The following is an 18,472-nucleotide window of genomic DNA, read 5'->3' as shown; positions in this document are numbered from 1 at the left end:
AGTCCACCCGCTCCTGCCCGAGTGAGGCGTGGCCGCCGCCCGAGCCCCCTTCCGTGCTTATGTACTTACACGGACAGGCCTGTGGGTCGGACACTGTCCACGATGACTTTCGCTGTTTCTCTGTAACGGGGCCGTGGCAGACATACTGCCTTGCAACTTGGTTTTTTCACCGCAGGGAGGCGTCGTCCTGTCTTTCTTGGTTCTGAGTTGTCAGCTCTGTCTGTCTGGCTGTGCTGGGTCTTCAGTTGCCTCACTGGGGGTGCAAAGTCTTGGCTCTGGATCACCATGAAATCCCTTGGTTTTTTTCCTGCTACGCAGCAGTCTCTGGGCTCTTCCTGCGTCTGCTCTCCTGGGCCATCGCTAACCCTCCTGGGTAAAGTCAAGGAGAAGCTGGCTGTGCCGGCAACCATGCAGGCCAGGGCCGTGCGTCGTCGTCATCATGTTAAGCAATCTAATGGGAAGACACATATTGAGATTTTCATGCCTCTGATGTTTTTTCTTGTGACTTGCACTTTTGTTGTCATGCCTGAAAAACCAGTGAGTTCGCTTTTGAATATTCACTCCTGTGTTTTCTCCTAACGGTCCTAGGTTTAGCTTTTTCTTTTAAAAAAAGTAATTAGGCTGTGTCAAGTGTTACTTGTGTCATGTGGGAACCGTGTTGATTGCAGCGTCCGACTTGTGCAATCTGAGTTCCCCGACCAGGGATTGAATCCACGTCCCCAGCATTTTAAGGCGGATTTTTAAAACCACTGGGCCACCAGGGAGGTCCCTTTGGCTGGTCTTTTCTGCGCCAGTCTGTAACCTGAGCCTTGGTCAGGTCCCTTCAGTGGTTCAACATTAGATTGAAGGCCCCTGCCCTAGTCCTTTTCTGGTCGTGGACAAACTGATTTACCCAACACTTCGCATGTTGATTTCTGGATGAGTATATCATAGGTGTAGTAAGCTATTTGTCAAACAAACGTATTTACTGGGCAGCTCTGGTGTACTTGTTCAGCACTGGAGGGAAAAGAGTACAATACTCGTCCACAGAGAGCAAATGTCCTCACTGGACGGATGGTCAGTCATGAGTATTCATTGATTTATTCAGCGCTTCCAAGTGCCCAGCACCACACAAAGGAGAAGTGCGTCTTTGCTTTTATCTGTGGACAGTGGTGAGTCCAGAGGGGCCCTTAGTCCAGCCTGGGAGGCAGAGGCAGGGGGACAGGCTGGGGGCAGGGGTGCGGGGCTCCCCAGGCAGGAGGGAGGGGGTGCAGGCCCTCAGAGACCCACCCACGGGCCCAGCAGCATCCATGGGCTCCTGGAGACGAGGGTGGCGGCGGGGCCGGCCGGGCAGGGGGCTCTCACTGGTCAGGCTGCCCTGAGTGTGGGTCTCTCGTTGGAGATTTCAGACGCACGGACTCTCAGCTTCCTGGGGACGTTCTACAGGACACGGAAGCTTGGAACAGACAGGAAGGCTTATGGGAAACAGTTCAGGAAGGACAGTGAGTCCAGCGTTGGCTGGGGGGCTGGGGGCTCTGAGAGGCGACTGGTGCAGCCCTTGGGCAGCACTTGGGTGGTGGCTGCAAGGTCGAAGTCAGGGCGTTGGGGCTTGAGGGGGTGGGCAGCTGGCATAAACCACCTGAGGTCCTGGGTGGGGCTGAGGAAACGTGCAGAACCCCCACCTCCAACCTGCCCCCCGCCAGGAGCTGGGCCAGCAGCCCCTCCTCGGGGGTCTCCCCTCACTGTGCCCGCCCCTCGCCCCCTCCTGCAGCTCAGCTGCGGCTCTGAAACCCAGGGCCCATCAGCTAGATCTGCGGCGGCTGTGAGCAGCCTCCCCCACCGGCTCACTCCACTTGTTTCTATAGAAACCTGTGTGTCCTCCAAGCGGCTCAGAGCCATGAGGTAGGATGCTTGCCCAGGTTGTTGCTCCAGGAGCTTGGTGGCGGCCGTGCCCAGTCTGAACCGAGCTGACCCACCAGCTAAGCCCAAGCACCAGGTGCGGCGCCCGCGGGCAGGGAGTCACCTGGGCAGACGTTCGCAGTGAGTAAGGCTGTTATTCACAGGGTGCCATGCAAGGGAGGGGGAGCCTCAGGCCTACTGCCAAGTGGCCGCTGAGTCAACGGTTTTCAGTGACGTCTGTCTGTGCTGGGTCTTCGTTGCGTCGTGGCTCCTCTCTAGTAGCCATGAGCAGGCTTCTCAGGCAGTGGCTTCTCCTGCTGCGGAGCTCAGGCTTCGGGTGTGCAGGCTCAGCAGTCCTGGTGCATGGGTTTAGCTTCTCCGTGGCACGTGGGATCTTCCCAGATCAGGGATGGAACCCGTGACTCCCGAAGCGGCAGGCAGGTTCTTCAGCACTGCGCCGCTAGGGAAGCCGAAGTGAGTGGCCTTTGAAGGGGAAGTGGAGGGGCGGCGCTCACCCCCTTAGGGCCGGTGCCCCCAGGTCTGGGGCTGTAGTCCACCCGGGCGGGCTGTCCTGGAAGGCGACTCAGGACGCTTGTCAGGAAGCTGTGATTCCAGGCATCCTCCTGCCACTCCTCCCTGACGAGGCGGCCGTGGCCGAGCAGGGCCGGGCGGGATCGAGAGCTCAACTGTCAACTCGCCCTGGCACTCGGTTTCCACCAGGGCCTCTTTAGAACCAGGGCCCCTGCCCACCTCCCCGGCCCAGACAGTGACCTTTCTCCCCTGGGACCTGTCTCCTGGGCTCTGCTCCTTCCTGTCCCGCCTCCACTCTGCAGCCAGAGCCCACACACCACCTCAGTGTCCGTGTGACGGCAGGGTCCCCAACGGCCCACCCGCTGGGCCCCTGGCGAAGCTGCCAAGCACTGTGGGCCCTGGGTGCCCTCTGCACCCCGCCCTCCAGGCCTGAGCATAGGTGGCACCCAGCCCCTCAACCTCAGCGTCTGCTTTGACTTCCGAATCCTGCTCCGTGAAGAGCCCCCCGGGTCCTGGCACAGATGCGGGTACCACAATGGGTGGCTGCTCCGCAGTTAATGGTGTGTGGGCAAAGGGGGGGCGTGGGGGCAAGCAGAGCCCTGGAGAGATGGGGGTCCCCACCCTCGCAGGTGGGCCCACGTCCATCCGAGGAAGCCTCGCAGGGGTGTCGTCAGGAACCAGTGCCGTGGACGTGGGGCCCCAGACATCATCTCAGAGGTTGGTCACAGAGCTGGTCCGCGGGAACCGGTGGAAACTCGCACTTCCTGTGCCCACAGAACTTGACTGACGGTACCATGGGACTCGAGACCAAGAACAGGTTTATTCAGATCCAGGGTCAGTTACAAGTCTGGTTTTTGGTCACAGGCCCCAAAGGCCACTGTTCTGAGTTTACATTAAAACACAAAGCCCAACGTTTACAGTTTGAAAACTTAAAAAGACAGATACCAAAGGCTTTTAAAAATCTGGGTTGGCAAGTGCCCCCCAGCGTGTCATCTGCAGGACAAAGGGCATGGGAGGCCGTGAGGGTCTGTGAACATGTAGCCTCATGCACTTGGAATGTTTGAACGTTACGAAACACTGTCCAAGCACCTGCTCTGAGCAAAGACACAAACGGTGCTTCCGACCTCCTCTGGGTGTGGACCAGGGCGGGCAGCCCACCCACCTGCAGGGATGAGGCCTGCACATGAGGCCGGCTGGCCCGTGGCCTGGGGGGCGTCTGGGCACCGCTCCTCAGATGCAGGTGTGCAGCCCGGACTTGGCAGCAAAATCAGCTTTAAAATCACGAACCATAGGAAAACCACCGTCTAATCGTCTCAAGACTGCCATTTGGGGCCTGATTCTTCTTGGGAGCCAGAGGCTGGTCTCCCGTTCTGGGGTCACACCGCCCCCACCTCCGGGACCATGAGGGCAGAGGCTGCAGGCCCTCCGGGGAGGCCTGACTCCTGAGGTTCACACGGTGAAGAGAGAGGCACCTCCCTGCGGGGCCTCCGGCTGAGGCAGGGAGCCCACCACGCCACCCTCCCTGTCAGGGAGGCCTGGGCCCTGCCCAGCAGGCTCTCGTCCTGCCTGCCAGGCCGCAGGAAACCAGCGGGAGAAGCGCGGAGGTGACGGGCGTGGGGCGGCGGGCGGCCGCACTCAGAGCTGGTGCAGCTTGCCGCGCTCGGTCAGCAGCGTCATGGCCACGGCGTAGAGGACGTAGCCCAGCACGAGGAGCAGGGCGCACAGCAGAGGCCCCACGCAGAAGAGCGAGGCCACGGAGAAGGCCAGCAGCAGCGACAGCAGCGTCCGGTAGCTGCCCAGGAAGCGCAGGCTGAGCCTCGGGCCTCGAGAGCGGTTGGCAGCATGGCCCCGCCCCACGGGGCTCAGCAGGCGCCGGCCCGACAGCCCGGGCTCCAAGAGGTGGTAGCGGCAAAAGCTGCCCAGAAAGTCGGCCCGCGAGCACAGCGCCGCCATCTGGCCTGCGAACTGGAGCGGACGGCAGGCTCAGCGGGCGGGGGGCGGGCTAGCGGGGCCCTCCCCACACTCACCCTGCGGTTGGGCGCTGGCGGGAGGCCCTCCCCACACTCACCCTGCGGTTGATGGCGGAAGACAGCTGGAAGAGCGCGCGGACCAGGCTGGCGATCTCGTAGCTCCGGATGGGCTGCAGCTCCCAGTCGCCCTGGTACTCGATGTCGAAGCGCCGCAGGCCGCTGATGATCTGGGAACGGAGGGCACTGAGCGCCGGGCCGCCCGGGACTGCCCCCCACGCCCGCCCAGCCCTCCCCACCGCACCTGGTAGCGGCCCAGGGGCGTGAGGATGAGCCCGTCCTCGCCCACAACGCAGTCCGGGAGCTGCTTCTTCCCGTTCTCGTCCTGCGTCGTCCCCAGGGCGAGCGTCAGCTGAGCGAGCTGGGCCTCACTGAGCTGCGGGGCGGGACGGCAGCGCGTCAGGTTCGAAGCCCGGGGAGCCGCCCCCACCCCGACTCGACACGGCCCCGAGGGCGTGGTGGGTGTGGCTGAGGGGTGGGCGGGGCTGGGGCAGCGGCGCGCACCCGGAACACCTGGCACAGGTACTCCAGCGCCTTTTCCAGGTACTCATCTGTCTTGCGGACGCTGTCCTGCCCCATCTCGTCCAGGTCGTTGCCCGCGTAGGAGCCGTTGGCGTCCGCGGGGTAGAAGCCCAGCCAGGACAGGAAGGGGCGGCCGGCCGCACTCTCCCCGCACTGGTCCGAGAGGGACTTGGCCGTCTGCTTGGCCTGCGTGATGAGCTGCGCCAGACGCAGGACCTGCGGGCGGGCGCGGGTCAGCGGGCTTGGTCGCCTCCCAGCGCCCACACGGTGAGTGTTTCGGGCTAAGGCGCATCTTCCAACAGACGCCGAGTCCGTCATCAGCAAAAACTAGACTCCCCAAGCCAGACGGGGAGGGGCGTGACCGCCACCACTCACCAGCGCGCGGACCTCGGGCCCAAACATCGGCGTGTACTTGCAGTCCTGGCCCTCCAGGCTGTACACGTGGCTCTTCACCTTGGAGGCGTCCGTAACGGCCGGCGGCCACGACGACAGGAAGCTGCCGGTGAAGGAGGGCGCCGTGAAGAGCCGGTGCTGCCGCTGCGGGATGCCGAGCTCGGGCTCCAGGAACAGCTGCTCGCCTGGAAGGCAGGATGCCAGCCTGGCTGCAGCCCCGAGGCGCAGGCAGTCCCCCTGGGGGTCTCCGGGGGCCCCAGGGCCACCAGCAGCGGGTACAGCCCAGCACTCAGGTGCCCTCTGGGCGGGGCCTCACCCCACTGGATCATTTCGGCCAGGTTGGGCTGGGCGAAGACCTTGGCCACGCGGAACACCATGAGCGCGTTCTTGGGGCTGACGAGGTCCGTGCGCAACGCGCGGCTCAGGAAGCCCAGGAAGAGCTTGGTGTAGAGGAGCAGGTTCTCTTGCACAAAGGGCGCCCTGCGGTGGGGTGAGTCAGGGCTCCTCTGGGCTCTGTCTCCCGCACCTCCAGCGGGGTGGCGGGAGGGGGCAGCACAGAGGGCTGAGGGCGGGGTCCTCACGGAAGAGGCCCTGCCCCGGGGCGGGGCGGGCACGGCGCAGGGCCTGAGTGCATGTAGCAGGGGACAGGGCGCACCGCCGGAAAGAGCGGGGGAGGGGGGGACGGGGACCCCTCACAGCACCCAGGGTGGGCTTACCATCTCTCTGACACGCTGCGGGCCTGGCAGTCGCTACCTGCGGCCTGTCTCTCGGGCGCGTACCTCCAGGGCTGCAGGTAGCTCAGCCACATCTCCAGCACCTGGTGAGATGGAGGGGCTGGCGCTGGGGGAGGAGGGAAGGAAGGGGGCCCAGCACTCCCAGGACCCCTAGCCCCTCAGAACAGACCACCTGGCGGGCCCTCCCCACAGGGGGAGGCTGGGAGCCCACCCTGGTGGGCGGCGGGGTTCAGGTCGGGGTGCTGGAACCCCCTCCCTCTCCACGCGCGGGGCGCAGGTGGTGGGGTGGCACTCACAGCTCTGAAGGACGCATCCAGGGGCCAGTGGCCAAAGCAGTGCTGCAGGAAAAGGTACAGCTTCTGCTGGACGAACCTCGGGACGGCGGCCCTGCGGGGGGCAGGGGTATCACCCCAGAGCCCAGGCCACCCGGCAGGCCCAGGGCAAGGCCTCCTGTGTGCAGCCCCTTCCTCAGAGAACACCTCAGGGGCACAGCACACGGGCCTGACCCACACGTCACCTGCTCTGCTACCCTGCTGGCCTGAGAGGCTGGGCTCTCCTGCCCTGGGTGGGGAGCGAGACGGGTCTCCCTGCTGTGCCCACCTCCGTGCCCGGAGGGGTCAGGGACCGCCCCGCCCACACCCACCTCTTGAACTCCTCCAGGGGGCTGGCAGCATGGGAGTGGGCGGAAGGCGAGGCCTGCTCAGGCCGCAGGCTGTTGGCGAAGGCGTGCAGGTGCTTCAGCAGCAGCCGCACGACCAGCACGTGCTCCTCCGTGGGCATGAAGGACTCCTGGGGGCCGGGCGGGGGCGTCAGCTAACACAACGCAGGGCGCCACCAACACCCAGGGGGCTCCCTGCACTTGGAGCTCCAGTGCAGCCCGTGAGCTGGGCTTTGGGTCCACAAGTGTGGACGGGCCTGAGACCAGGCGGCTGCTCCCCAGCCCACCCCCAGCCACGAGCTCGCCCGCGGTGAGCAGCACCGAGAGGGGCGAAGCCCCGGGCCCAGGGCCCAGTCCCACAGGCCGCCCCAGCATGGAGACAGCCGCGCGGGCCCCGGCGACTCCCAGGGCGGTGTCCCTTCTGCCTTGTCTACCTGTGGGTCTCGACGCGCTAGACCTGCAGCATACCGGAGGGAAGCGGATGCCGTAACGGGAAGGAAAAGCACAGGGCCCCTCCACCCCAGGCCTGCCCCCCGTGCATCTTGACCCCCAGCACCTCTGGGCCTGCTCCCGCCCTCGGCCGGCACCCACACCGCCGCCCGTGGGCCACCACCTCACTGCTCCATGGGGCACACCGCCTTCTTCAGCGCCTCCCGGCCTGAGGCAGCACCTGTGGGGGCCTGTGACTGTTGTCCATGCCCTCTGCCTTCCAGACAGCCACAGGCTGGCCCCCCGCTGCAGATGACCCTGCTGCTGCCCGGAAAGGCCCTCCCCCACCCATGGTGGCCCTTCTGGAACCGTCTCTCCCTCCTCTGTGCAGAAACCAGGCAGGAATGGAGCATGACATCTCATCTGTGCTCAAATTCAAGTTCAGGGCTGCAAGGTCCCACCAAGAGCAACGTGGACAGAACCCTGACCATGAGCGAGGCCCAAATTCTCCGGAGGTCACGTTGGGAAGCAGCGAACCTCCAGAGCCTGCTGGCCCCACACCCCCATCCCGCTTCCTGCACTCCATCCCTGGCACTCCTGCCTAAGCAGACCGCAGCCTCCACAAAGTCGCCACCCACAAGCCCCAAAGCCTCCTGTCCTCGGTTAGCCCTGGCGCCAGGCCTGTGCTCCAAAGGCTGCACGGCTTCACCAAAAACCCGGGGATGAGCACGCAGCACCATGACCCTTGCGGGCTGGACACTTGGGCTGGCCTGGAGCTCAGCCAGGCAGCGCCAGTGACCCCAGCACAGTCAGCGGGTCCTGGGCGTCACTCCCAGCCACCTGGCTGCACCCGGAACCCTAGTGGGAGGGCCTGGCTCTGCTCGGAAGGGGCCTCTGTGCCACCCCGGGGGGCCCGGGCTTCACCGCGCAGACCTGAGCTCCGGGGCGCATGCCGCGGGGCGGGGGCGGGGATAGAATGCGGGGCAGGGTCCGAACGCGGGGCGGGGACAGAACTCGCGCGCGGCCAGTACTTGGTGGGCGTGGAGGGCCTGGAGGCCTGGGTGGGCGGGGCTGTGGAGGGCGCTGCGGATGCTGAGTCGGTAGTGCAGGACCTCCAGCTGGGTGCGGAGATGCCGGCGGGCAGGGAGAGAGAAAGACAGTGAGAAGGAGCCCCACAGCCAGACGGACAGCAGCAAGAGCGCGCGTGGGGGGAGCCCGTGCCATGCAGCCGGCCCCACGGCCTCAGCCCCAGCGCGGCAGAGGCAGGCCCGAAGATCCCCGGGGCCCCACGGCAGCTCGTGTGTCTGCGGCCCAGGGAGCCCGGGCCCCTCCCCGGACACGCCGCTGTCGCCCAGGCCCAGATCCAAGACGGAAGCGTGAGAAGCAGTTCTAGACCCAGGCCTCTCCGCCCAAAAAGGGAGAATTGGCAATTTACTGGGCTTCCTGGGCTGTTCTGAAGGGAGATGCATCAGCACGTAACGTGGTCAACTCCCAGGTGTAATGACACCGATGGGAGCCCCAACCTGGAAGCTGTGTGCACAGGCTGGTTCCCAGAGGGGCTCCAGGCGGCACACCGCCCACCAGGCCCGTCCTAGACTCCCACCTGGAGACCAGCCCCAGCCTCGCCAGGACTGCAGACACACAGCCTCCTGTCAGTCCCGCGGCCGTGGCCACACACACCCAGAGGCCTGGATCCAAGGGAGGGGCAGCGAGCCTGGCCCACTGTCTGCCCACCCCACCCCCCGCAATAGCCAGACGCCCCGCACACAGCCTGCCCCCCGGGTGCCATGCTTCACCCAGGGGACGTGCCAGACGCTGGGAGATGGCTCAGCCACGCTGTCAGCAAGGAGCTGGGGAGCCTGGGGACCCCGCGGGCCTGCAGCCTGCAAGAGCTCCAGAAGAGCGACCCCAGGGCCCGCTGTGGCCGGCTTTCCACACAACCTGTCTCCTCCCGTGTTATTTTCCTGCCCCAACAGATGGCAAAGGGCAGAAGGTTTCCGGGCAACTGGCCGGGCCTTCACACTGCCCCCAACCCCAGTCACCGGGAGGAGGGCTAGGCCCCCAGGTGACTGGCAGCCCGGAGCCACGGGTAAAGGCTCACGTGGGCAGGCGTGGAGGGCGGGGTGCAAGCCCGGCACACAGCACAAGCGGCCCAGCGCCCGGGGAGGCGAGCCCACAGCCCGCTCTGAACCCGAAACGCAGCGCGAGCAGCGGCGGGAGAGGACGGGCGGCAGCAGCACATACCTTGGCGTGAGGGGACTGCATTTTCTGGTACATCTCCAGAGAGTAATGATGCAGCCACATTTCCACAAACACCTGGAAGAGACCACAGGCGCGTCAACAGGTCCCCGGTGAGGGCTCCAGACCACTCGGCGAGGGAACGAACAAGCTTTCCGCCGAGGCTGCCCGGAAACCAGGGCCCCACTGCACACAGACGCAGTCAGACCCTCACTCAACACCGTAAACGAGAAACGACTCACAGCGGATCAAGACCTGAAACAGGAGGTAGAACCACAGAGCTCCGCGCCTCACAATGCCGGATTCGACGACTTCCTATGTGTGACTCCAACAGCTCAGACAACAAAGTAAAAACTGGACTGCACGAAAATTAAAAGCTTTCCTGGGACTTCCCTGGGGCCCCGTGGTTAAGAACCCGCCTGCCAATGCGAGGGACACAAGCTCAGTCCCTGGTCCGGGAAGATCCCACGTACCACGGGACACCCGAGCCACACGTGCTGAGCCTGTGCACTGAGAGCTGGCTCCCCCGCGAGAAGCCACGGCAGCAATAGGCCCACACGCCACAGCCAGACGGCAGCCCTATGGCCAGCAGCCAGGACCCAGCAGGGCCAAGCGAGGGAACTTCAGTAAGCGCTAACCGAAAAGTTTTTGTGCATCAAAAGATACAACACATAGAGTAAACCAGCAGCTCACAGAACGGGGAGAAGACCGGCGAGCCGTGCCTCTGAGGGAGGGCTAACACTCAGCCCATACAGAGGTCGCCGAGAAGTCAGTAACAGAAACGTCAGTGCAACACCAGGCAGAGAACTCGAGCAGACACTTCTCCAAAGACGCGCATGGCCAACGAAGACGAAAAAGGCGGGACAGGCCGGGCACCATGACTAGGGCACCGCAGTCGAGACCCGGATCACAGCGAGCGCCCCGAGGACGTGGAGAAACTGGGGCCTGTGCACCCCACTCGGCGTGAGCAAAAATGGCTCAGCCACCGTGTAAAACAGCACGGCAGGGCCTCAAAAACCCTGCAGAAGTACCACAGAGCCCCGCAAAGGGCAAGGCTCAGGGGGACAATCACAGCAGCCAAGACCGGAAGCGGCCCACATGTCCGCCAGAGACAGACGACACGTGGCCACGTGTGCAGCAGGACCACGCTCGGCGTTAGAGGCAAGGGCGCTCTCACCCACTACACAGACGAGCCTGCGGCACCTGAGGGAAGCGAGGTCAGCAGGTCACAGAGGCGCTGCTGACGCCCCCGACAGAGGCACCGGCGCGGCAGGGGATCCATCACGGAACCAACCAGGGCAAGGGTGCGGGGCTGGCGGGGCGCGGAGGGACTGCTGTCTAATGACAGACGCTGGGTCTCACTGATGGAAGGTTCTGGAAACTCGTTACACACTGCAAGCACCCTAACGCTACGTGCCTATTGCCTTAAAATGTTTCAGATTTATGTTCTATGTTACGCGGATTTTACCATGGTTCCAAAAAACCCCAGAACCCCACCCCATCGCGGTCACACTCCAGGTTCTGAACAAGCCAGCTGTGGCAACGCCCGCAGCCCTGGAGGCCAGCCACAGAGCCAGCAGGCTCTCCGGGGCCGGCTCAGGGCACAGGTGCGGGGCTGCCTGCCACCCACACGGGGGCCCCGCAGGGACGGACGGTTCTGCTGACCAAGGGGAGGTCCTGTGCCTCAGTGCCCGAGACACGCTGGTGGCCAGAGGGGGTGAGCCCAGCTATGGAAACGGAGAGGCGGGAGGGCCATAGTGTCACCAGGACAGGAGGCTAAAGCTCCATGGATGGAGCAGGGGGAAAACACTGCCAGTGACAGGTGACAGCGGGCAAACGCCCTCCTGGCTGCAATACTGGCCCCGCCCGCGGGGTGGGTGGCAACTGGCACCGGATCGGCTCCTGCAGAGGGGCCCGCGCTCACCTGGAGCAGCGTCTCCGTCCGCCAGATCTCGTGGGAGGCGGGGTCCGCGTTCACTGACGTCTGGTGGGAGATGTGCCGCTTCAGGAGGCTGGTGTGGTGCAGGCCGTAGGACGCGAAGGGCACGGCCGGTGTCCTGGGGACAGACAGACAGACAGTGTATCGGGTGGCCGCAGCGGGGGACGGGCCACCCGGGACGGCAGGGGCAGGTCCAGCCGAGCCGCCGTGTGTGAACACAAGGGAGGAGGCGGCCTTCAGGGCCGCCCCAAGGAGCGAGGAGGGAAGACGGGAAGAGCATCAGCTGGCACTGCCCATCCACAACGGGCCCAGCCAAGGACCGCAAGGGACGCAGACGCCACTCACTAAGTCCCCCAGGGCCGTTACCTGAGACCCAGGCACTTAGTCACCTTCCCCGGAGAAGGGCCGCGTCATCCCTCAGCCTGGCCAGCGTCTGACCACAGGGAACACCTGAGGGACCCTGGCAAGGGCGCGGCGCCCACCCCACCATAGGGGTCGGGACCCTCTGGACGATGGGGAGACAGCCGCAAGCGAGAGGCAGGGGGCTGGCGAAGCCCGAGGGGGCTGTGGGGCCGGGCTGGCGGGCCCTGCTCTGCAGCAAAGCCGGGGAGACCACAGCTTTTGGAAAACACTCAAGCGTCAAGGCCTGACAGCCACGTGTCTGAAACTTGTTCAAACAGCTCAAGAAAACACACACAGATTTGCAGAATAAAACAGCTCAGAAATCAGGCGGGGGAAGGGCCTATGAAAGTTCCGTTATATGTAGCAACTTGTAAAGCCTGGAATTATACTTTGGAAGGAGCAAGTCAACTCCAGCCCAGAAGTCCACCTGGCAGCCAAAGCCTATCTGGGGCTGTGATGCCCCCCAGCCCCCGCTCCACACCCTCACTCGTCCTGTCCTGTCCTCGGGGCCCATCGCTTGCGTACGGGGGGACCAACCCAGCACGTGCCAGCAGATGGGGGTGCGGGGACTCCGCAGGAGAGAGTCTGCAGCCTCCAGGGAAGGAGGTGGGGTGGCGCGACCCAGGGCTCTGCCCCAGCATCTGGCTCAGCAGAGGCTGCAGCCCAGCGCCCCCCAGTCCTCCACGGCCAGGACCGTCGGCTGTCCCCAGGTCCGAGTCCCTCGCCAGCTGCTCTCTGCCCGGCCTGGACTCAGGTGCCCCGTGGGGAGAGGGCGGTCACATGCGGAACACGGCCCAGGCCCACTCCCGAGGCCAAAGAACCTGCCACTTCAGGGAAGCCTGCACCAGGGCGGCTGGGCCGTGGAGCCTCAGGCCGCAAGAACACGGACAAGGCTGAGCGCTCTGCACGCAGGGCAGCACCACTGTCCCGAGGGCAATGCTCCACCAGGACAAAGGGCCACCCACGCCCGGCGGTGCACACGGGGACCTCAGGCAGCGACCGGGAGCCTCACCTGGGAGCCGGAGAGGGGCTGGGCCCCCCCGGGCTGGAGGGGAGCGGGGGCAGCACGCTGCCTTCTGTGGGCAGAAACCACGCCAGGTACCTGTCCACCAGGATGAAGTAGGCACAGTCGGAGGTGCGGACGTGGAGGGCCCCAGGGGGCGGCTGGAAGCAGAGCCCCATGAGTGCGGCTGTGGACCCGCCCTGCCATTACCCCTAGCACGGTAGGACGCGGGCCCTGCCCCTGCCTGGAAGGCACCCCCTGCAAGAAGCCTCCTGGACCAGCACTTGGGGTGCCCGCCAGCCCCACATGGGCCACCACACCCGCCCCAGCCCGTCACCCAAGCTCAGTGAGGGCGGCCTGAAGGGCGAAGGCTGCAGGCAGAGGGGGGATGGGAGGCGGCCAGCCCAGCCTGCCTGGACAGGAGCCCTGGGCACCCCCGCCCCGCTCCCAGGGGGCTTCAGCTCTCCTTACCTTCTGAGTGATGAGACTCAAAGCAAAGAAGAACATGTAGTACTCAAAAGGATCTGAGGGTCATGTCAGGGGGCAAACGGCAGGGTGCCCCCCACCCCTGCCCTGTGCCGGATGCCCCCCCGCCCCCCATGGCTGACAAAGGATACTGAGGGCCAGGTACAGGCCAAGGCCCCCGGTGGGGGGCAGCTGCACCTTGTTGTGGTACAGGGGGCTGTCAGGAAGCACGCGCTCCTGGATGGATGCCTTCACGGGTCCCTGCAGACACAGGGGCGGCCTGGGGAGGCTGCGGCGGAGCCCAGCCCTGACCCTGCCTGGGGAACCTCGCTGTCCCCTGCCCGTCGCACACCCTCCCGCATCCCCACCAGGCCCGCCACAGCAGGGCGCATCTTGGCCCAGCCAGGCATGCAACGGATCCCTTCTGTTGTGCTTCTGAGCCCTGTGAGCAAGCCTGCCTTCAACTCGCCCCACAAAACTGCAGACTCAGTAAAACAAAGCCTCTAGGCACGTGCCCTGGCACTCAGCTGGAAGCCACTGGGCCTTCCCACTGCAGGGTTCAGATCACCTCTGGGAAAAATATAACTGGTGAAGTTCCAACTGTGATGCCTCCAGGCCAAGACACCAGGGTGCTCTGGCCATGGCCCCAACCCTTCAGGCCCCCGTCCGTTGCCAGCACCGTGGCCACGAGCCCACCTTCACCGCCGTTGCTTACTTACGGGCAGGTAGGAGACAGGAAAATCAAACTTGTAGTCTTCGGCCTGAAGCTTATACACCAGTTTCATCATTGGGCCTCTGAACGCAAACGGCAGAAACAGGAAAGTCAGTGGCACACCAGACGGCGCCCCCCAAAGACGGCCGGCCCCGCGCGGGCCAGACGACCCACCCAGGGTCCAGGAACTCCACGGCGACACTGTGCTCCACGGGGCTCACACGGCCCTGCAAGCAGCGCAGGTTCCACCCGGGCAGGACGCCGTCCAGGCTGCCGAAGATGCTCTCGACCAGCCACGGGAAGACCGTGTGCAGCTCCTGCAACGGCACGGGCGCTCAGAGCAGGCTCTCCAGGGGACCCTGCCTGCTTCCCCACTGGGCCTGCACCAGGGCCCACTCCCCAGTTGGGGGCAGCTGTGGTGACGTGGCTGCTGCATGTCTGGCTCAACCCAGCATGGCGGACCTCTGTGCTGGACACAGCATGGGCAGGCGCGGGGAGGGACGCCCAGCCTCCGTCTGCCCCACGCCGGCAGCGCTGCCCACGTGACAACCATAACTGCCTCCAGACACTGCCAACAGCCCCTGTGGGCCCACAGCTGAGAAACCCCGATCTACATGCTCTCGTGTTTACACATCACAGACGTGAGTTACATCCGGGGTCAGGCCTCCGTAGGCAGCGCTCGGAGGTGGGAGGTGGCCTTGGGGACCCTCCTCTGGGAGCCCGTGGGACACATCCCCATAAAAGACAGAGGAGCCTTACCTTTGCTGGAAAGTCCTCTATGACTTTAACCAAGTCTTGGCAGCGCTGTGCAAAGGGCTTGTTTATAGAGTCGGTTTTCAGGCTGGCCTAGGAGACAGAGCCAACAAGAACATGGTGAGCACCCTGCTGGAAGTCCAAGTGACAGGCAGGAGTCAGACACGGAAGGCTCGCGTCATCCCGACCAGAGAAAAGAAAGCCCTGTGCACACAGATGAAGGTCAGCAGGAAAGGCCAGGCTTCGCCCAGGGAACGCAAGGCCCCGGCAATCTCTACACGAGGGTGGGGTCCACAGCGTCTCAGTCAGAGGCGAGACCCCGCTGTGCAGGCTGGAGCTGGAACTGCTGGCTTTCGGGGGGCACCAGGAAGACCCTGCTCCCATATCAACGTCCACAGTAAAGCACAGGCCCGGCGCCCCAGCAGAGCAGGGACCTTCCAGTTTTCACCAATGGCAGTAAGGTCATCAGAACACCTCGCCTTCGTGTAAGGATTTATGAGACATGAAGATGCGGGTGTCTATTCTTCTCCCTTGCTCCCCCCCCAGCAGGGGAAACCGGGTAACAGACGTTTCTACGACCCCCTCTTGTCAATGAGAAAACTGGGGCTCAGTGGCTGCATAAACCAGCACACACCAGAAGAGGGCAGACTCGAGCCTGAGGATCCTAAAGGGAGTCCACCGTTCTCCAGCACATCGACCCAAAAAGCAGGTGCTACAGTTCTCCAGTCCCTCTGCTAAGAACTCCTGTCCCGGGGGCCCTCGGCGGGCAGCGGACACTTACCAGCAGGAAGCTGGGCTGCTGCAGGTGGGGGAATGCCATGGCAGCCTGCCTTGCAGGATCCGGAGCGGCCGTCTTAGGGGACCACTGCAGACAGAGATGCAACCTCAACAACAAGCTATCGCAGCATTTCACAAAGCTCAACCAAAGGCCCATGTTCTGCAGAGTGCTGCGCACATGCAGTCCACAGTGGCCAGCTCCAGAGCCAGGACTGCGGGGGTGAGCCTGTGGTAAAGCGGGGCACCTGCCGCGCGCCAGGCCTGGTTCTGGCAGCTCAGCATCCGCTCCTCATTTACTCCTCAGGGCCAAGCAGGCAGGATTCCAAGGTCAGCCCTGCCAGAGTCCCGTCTCCGGTTGCTCAAATGCTCTTTGACAGGGGGTTTACAGACAGGTTAAAGTCTCAAGCACGAGAACTGTAAGGTTCAGAGTAGTCCTGGCTAACAGGCAGCAAGGAAATGGGGACCTTTGTTCCACCCTGCAAAGAGCCGGACCCGCCAGCAGCCGGCGTAACCCTGGAAGCAGGTTCTTCCTGCGCCTCCAGATCAGAGCAGAGCCGGCCAGCACCTGGAGGTCGGCCTTGAGACGCTCTCCACTGAGCCAGCCCGGCCCCATGTCCTCACACACAACCATGAGGTGCCAACGGATGCAGTTTTAAGCTGCAAAGCCTGCTGAGCAAGAATAGAAGGCGCATCCTCACAAGGCCCTGTGGGACAAGGTCAATGCTGAGAAATGGGAAGCACAGCCAGGAACGAGACCCACATGCCTCCTCACTGCTCTCCAGAGAAAGGTGGGCACACCTCCTCTATCCTACCTGCACCCTCTGAGAAGGGAGCAGGGAGGGGACAAGCACGCTTCGCCAGCACAGCCTCTGAACGGCCACTAGAAAATCAGGGGCAGCTCTCCAGACTCCCACTCCCTGTGCCTGTGGGGCACAACCTGAAAACACCCAGACCAAGCAGTCAGAGTCTCTGCATCCCTTGACGGCTCTCCTGGTACAGCTCTGCCCATGGCCAAGGAACAACGCTGAGGGGGCAGCTGGCAGGCAGACCACATGGATGGAGAGGCTGGGCGGGCATCTCTGCTGCTGGGCATTACGGACACCCCCCTGAGACCAAGGGTGCTGGACCCCACCCCCAGCAAAGGGCCCCCAGCCCTGTCTGTAGGCAAGCGGAAGTCTGCCTGGCCCTCCTGCATCACAAGACAGCCGGCACAAGCCGCTGATGGTCAGGAGACTCCGCTGCACACTCCCAAGTTGTTTACAGACGCTACAGCTGCCAGCAGAGGGAAAGAGCCAGCTGTGTGATGACCGCGCTGCAGCCACAACATAAGGCACTCCAGCCACAGCCAGCTATTCCGAGAACCGGCCTCGAGACAATGGGACCGACACTGCTGTTCATAATTACCTACGTCTCTGTGGGCATCAAAACAATTGTAGCTCGCTCTGCCCATATGTGTAAACAGGCTAAAACCGTCAGCAAAAAGATGCCGCAGATTCACGCCCACATCCTCCGCCCGAGGAATACAGGGCCCTATGTCCACAGGGAGAAGTTTCAGAAGACACGCTTTTGCCCCCAGTCCCACAGAAATAGAGTATTGGCCAGGGGATCTGTAAGCAGGTCCTTCACCCTATCCTGTCTGCCCATTTCTGTCCTGCTCAAACCTTGTAGAAATGAGGTGACCTGGTGGCATTTAACCTAACTCCTGACTCAGGGTCTACTGAATGCCCACAAACCCCTGCCTAACTTGTTGCTTCTTTTCCTAGATTAAGAACATGTAGGAATGAAAAAGAACGACTAGCTCTCTGCCCCCAGGTTCCCTCCTGGCAATCCTGCAAGAGAACAGCTGAAGAACGACCAGGAGACCACCACCCTGCACAAGATGGAAAGTAATGCAGAGCCTGACGTCCTGCCGCAATGATTCTGAGATTCTTTCTCCTTATCCCTTTAAAAACTGTCACTGCGAAGCATAATCTTCAGAGTCGGCTCTGGGACAACACCAGTCTGGCTTCTCCAGCTTTCTGATTAAACCAACCTTTCTCCTGACACTTGCCTTTGGAGTATCCGCTATCAAGCTGTGAGTAGCCAAATTTCGGTCCAGCAACACTGAGTCTGCTCAACTCCTAATTTAAATATCGGCTTCAGCTTTAAGGATGACGTAAAACGCTCCAGCCCTGAACCAGGAGGGCCAGAGAACACCGTGCACTACTCAGAAACGATCAAAGCGACATAAAACCCTGCACTGCGGGTCAAGGGCAGAGCTTCAGAGATGACGAGGTGAAAGCTGCTCCTTCCTCGGAGAAAGTTGGCAGAGGTAGCGGCTAAGTGAGCCCGAAGCGCCCAACCGGGGAATTTCGGGGAGAGGACAGCGTCCCGGTTCTCCCGCCGCGCCGCCTGCTCAGGGCACCCAGCCTCCGCTTCACCCCGCCACCTCCACACCCGCTGCCTTCAGGAGCGCCCTCCGACCCGGCTGTGGGGTCCCTCCTGGAGCCGCAGCCCTGGCGGCGCCCATCTCGTCGGGGCCTTTCTCCGGCCGCGCAAAGAGCAAGACGCCCTCCCGTCTGCGGCTCGCCACTCCCCGGCGACCCTCGGAAGCCGAGGCTCCGCACGGCCAGCACACCCGCGGCGGGGGAGGGCGTCAGGCCGACCCACCCCCGCGCCCCACAGCGCCGCAGGCTGGCGGTCCCCACCGCGCGCAGGAACGTTAACCGGGCGCCCGCCTGGGCGAGGCGCGCGGGAAGGCGCGGCGGTCGACGCCGCGGTCCGATGCCCGGGGCTCGCTTGAGAACGGAGCCGACTTCCGCGGAAGTCTGGGGCGGCGGCCGATCCCGACCGCGCGCGACTCCCACCACTCACCTGAGGAACCCGCAGCGTCGCCCACTTCAGGGACGGAAGCCGCCATTCGGCGACTCGGCGCCGAAATGTCGTCATCCAGCTGCGCGCGTCGCGTCCCCCGGGCGGACGCGGTGAAAAGCGCGTGCGCAAAGCCAAGCCCCACCCCCGCCCCCGCGGGT

The 18,472-nt window shown here is 63.8% G+C and overlaps 1 protein-coding gene across 5 annotated transcripts; it reads right to left on the bottom strand.

The window, feature by feature from the left end:
* Positions 1–3,210: 3,210 nt before the first annotated feature.
* SMPD4 (sphingomyelin phosphodiesterase 4) lies at positions 3,211–18,443 on the bottom strand. Of its 5 annotated transcripts, XM_088828395.1 has the most exons (21): positions 18,315–18,443; positions 15,466–15,549; positions 14,691–14,777; positions 14,106–14,248; positions 13,939–14,014; positions 13,372–13,480; positions 13,226–13,278; positions 12,764–12,915; positions 11,335–11,467; positions 9,417–9,488; positions 8,204–8,290; positions 7,521–7,595; positions 6,729–6,874; positions 6,382–6,472; positions 6,068–6,168; positions 5,668–5,831; positions 5,334–5,536; positions 4,941–5,174; positions 4,681–4,812; positions 4,478–4,606; positions 3,211–4,374 (listed from the first exon to the last, which is right to left on the bottom strand). In XM_088828395.1, the coding sequence occupies exons 1-21, from the start codon at positions 18,387–18,389 to the stop codon at positions 4,045–4,047; spliced, it is 2,676 nt and encodes an 891-aa protein (XP_088684521.1). In that variant the 5' UTR covers positions 18,390–18,443; the 3' UTR covers positions 3,211–4,044. The 5 variants fall into 5 exon arrangements, with proteins under 5 accessions (XP_088684521.1, XP_088684520.1, XP_055260835.1 ...); XM_088828394.1 differs by lacking the exon at positions 7,521–7,595 and having other exon boundaries at positions 8,106–8,290; positions 12,764–12,853; XM_055404860.2 differs by lacking the exon at positions 7,521–7,595 and having other exon boundaries at positions 18,315–18,442.
* Between the last annotated feature and the right edge of the window lie 29 nt (positions 18,444–18,472).

The sequence above is a fragment of the Moschus berezovskii genome, chromosome 19 (genome assembly GCF_049115385.1).
Source record: "Moschus berezovskii isolate FMDL1 chromosome 19, NW_MosBer_1.0, whole genome shotgun sequence".
In the NCBI taxonomy this organism is placed as follows: domain Eukaryota; kingdom Metazoa; phylum Chordata; class Mammalia; order Artiodactyla; family Moschidae; genus Moschus; species Moschus berezovskii.
The sequence above is the reverse complement of the archived record's forward strand: the minus strand, read 5'-3'. Positions and strand labels throughout refer to the sequence as shown.

Excerpts from the sequence above, each read along its gene's own strand:
- SMPD4 (XM_088828395.1), bottom strand. The coding sequence starts at position 18,389 with ATGACGACATTTCGGCGCCGAGTCGCCGAATGGCGGCTTCCGTCCCTG. Across the intron at positions 7,596-8,203 it reads AGGCCCTCCACGCCCACCAA|ATGAGATGTCATGCTCCATT; the intron begins GTACTGGCCGCG and ends ATTTGAGCACAG. Across the intron at positions 6,169-6,381 it reads TGGATGCGTCCTTCAGAGCT|GTGCTGGAGATGTGGCTGAG; the intron begins GTGAGTGCCACC and ends CCATCTCACCAG.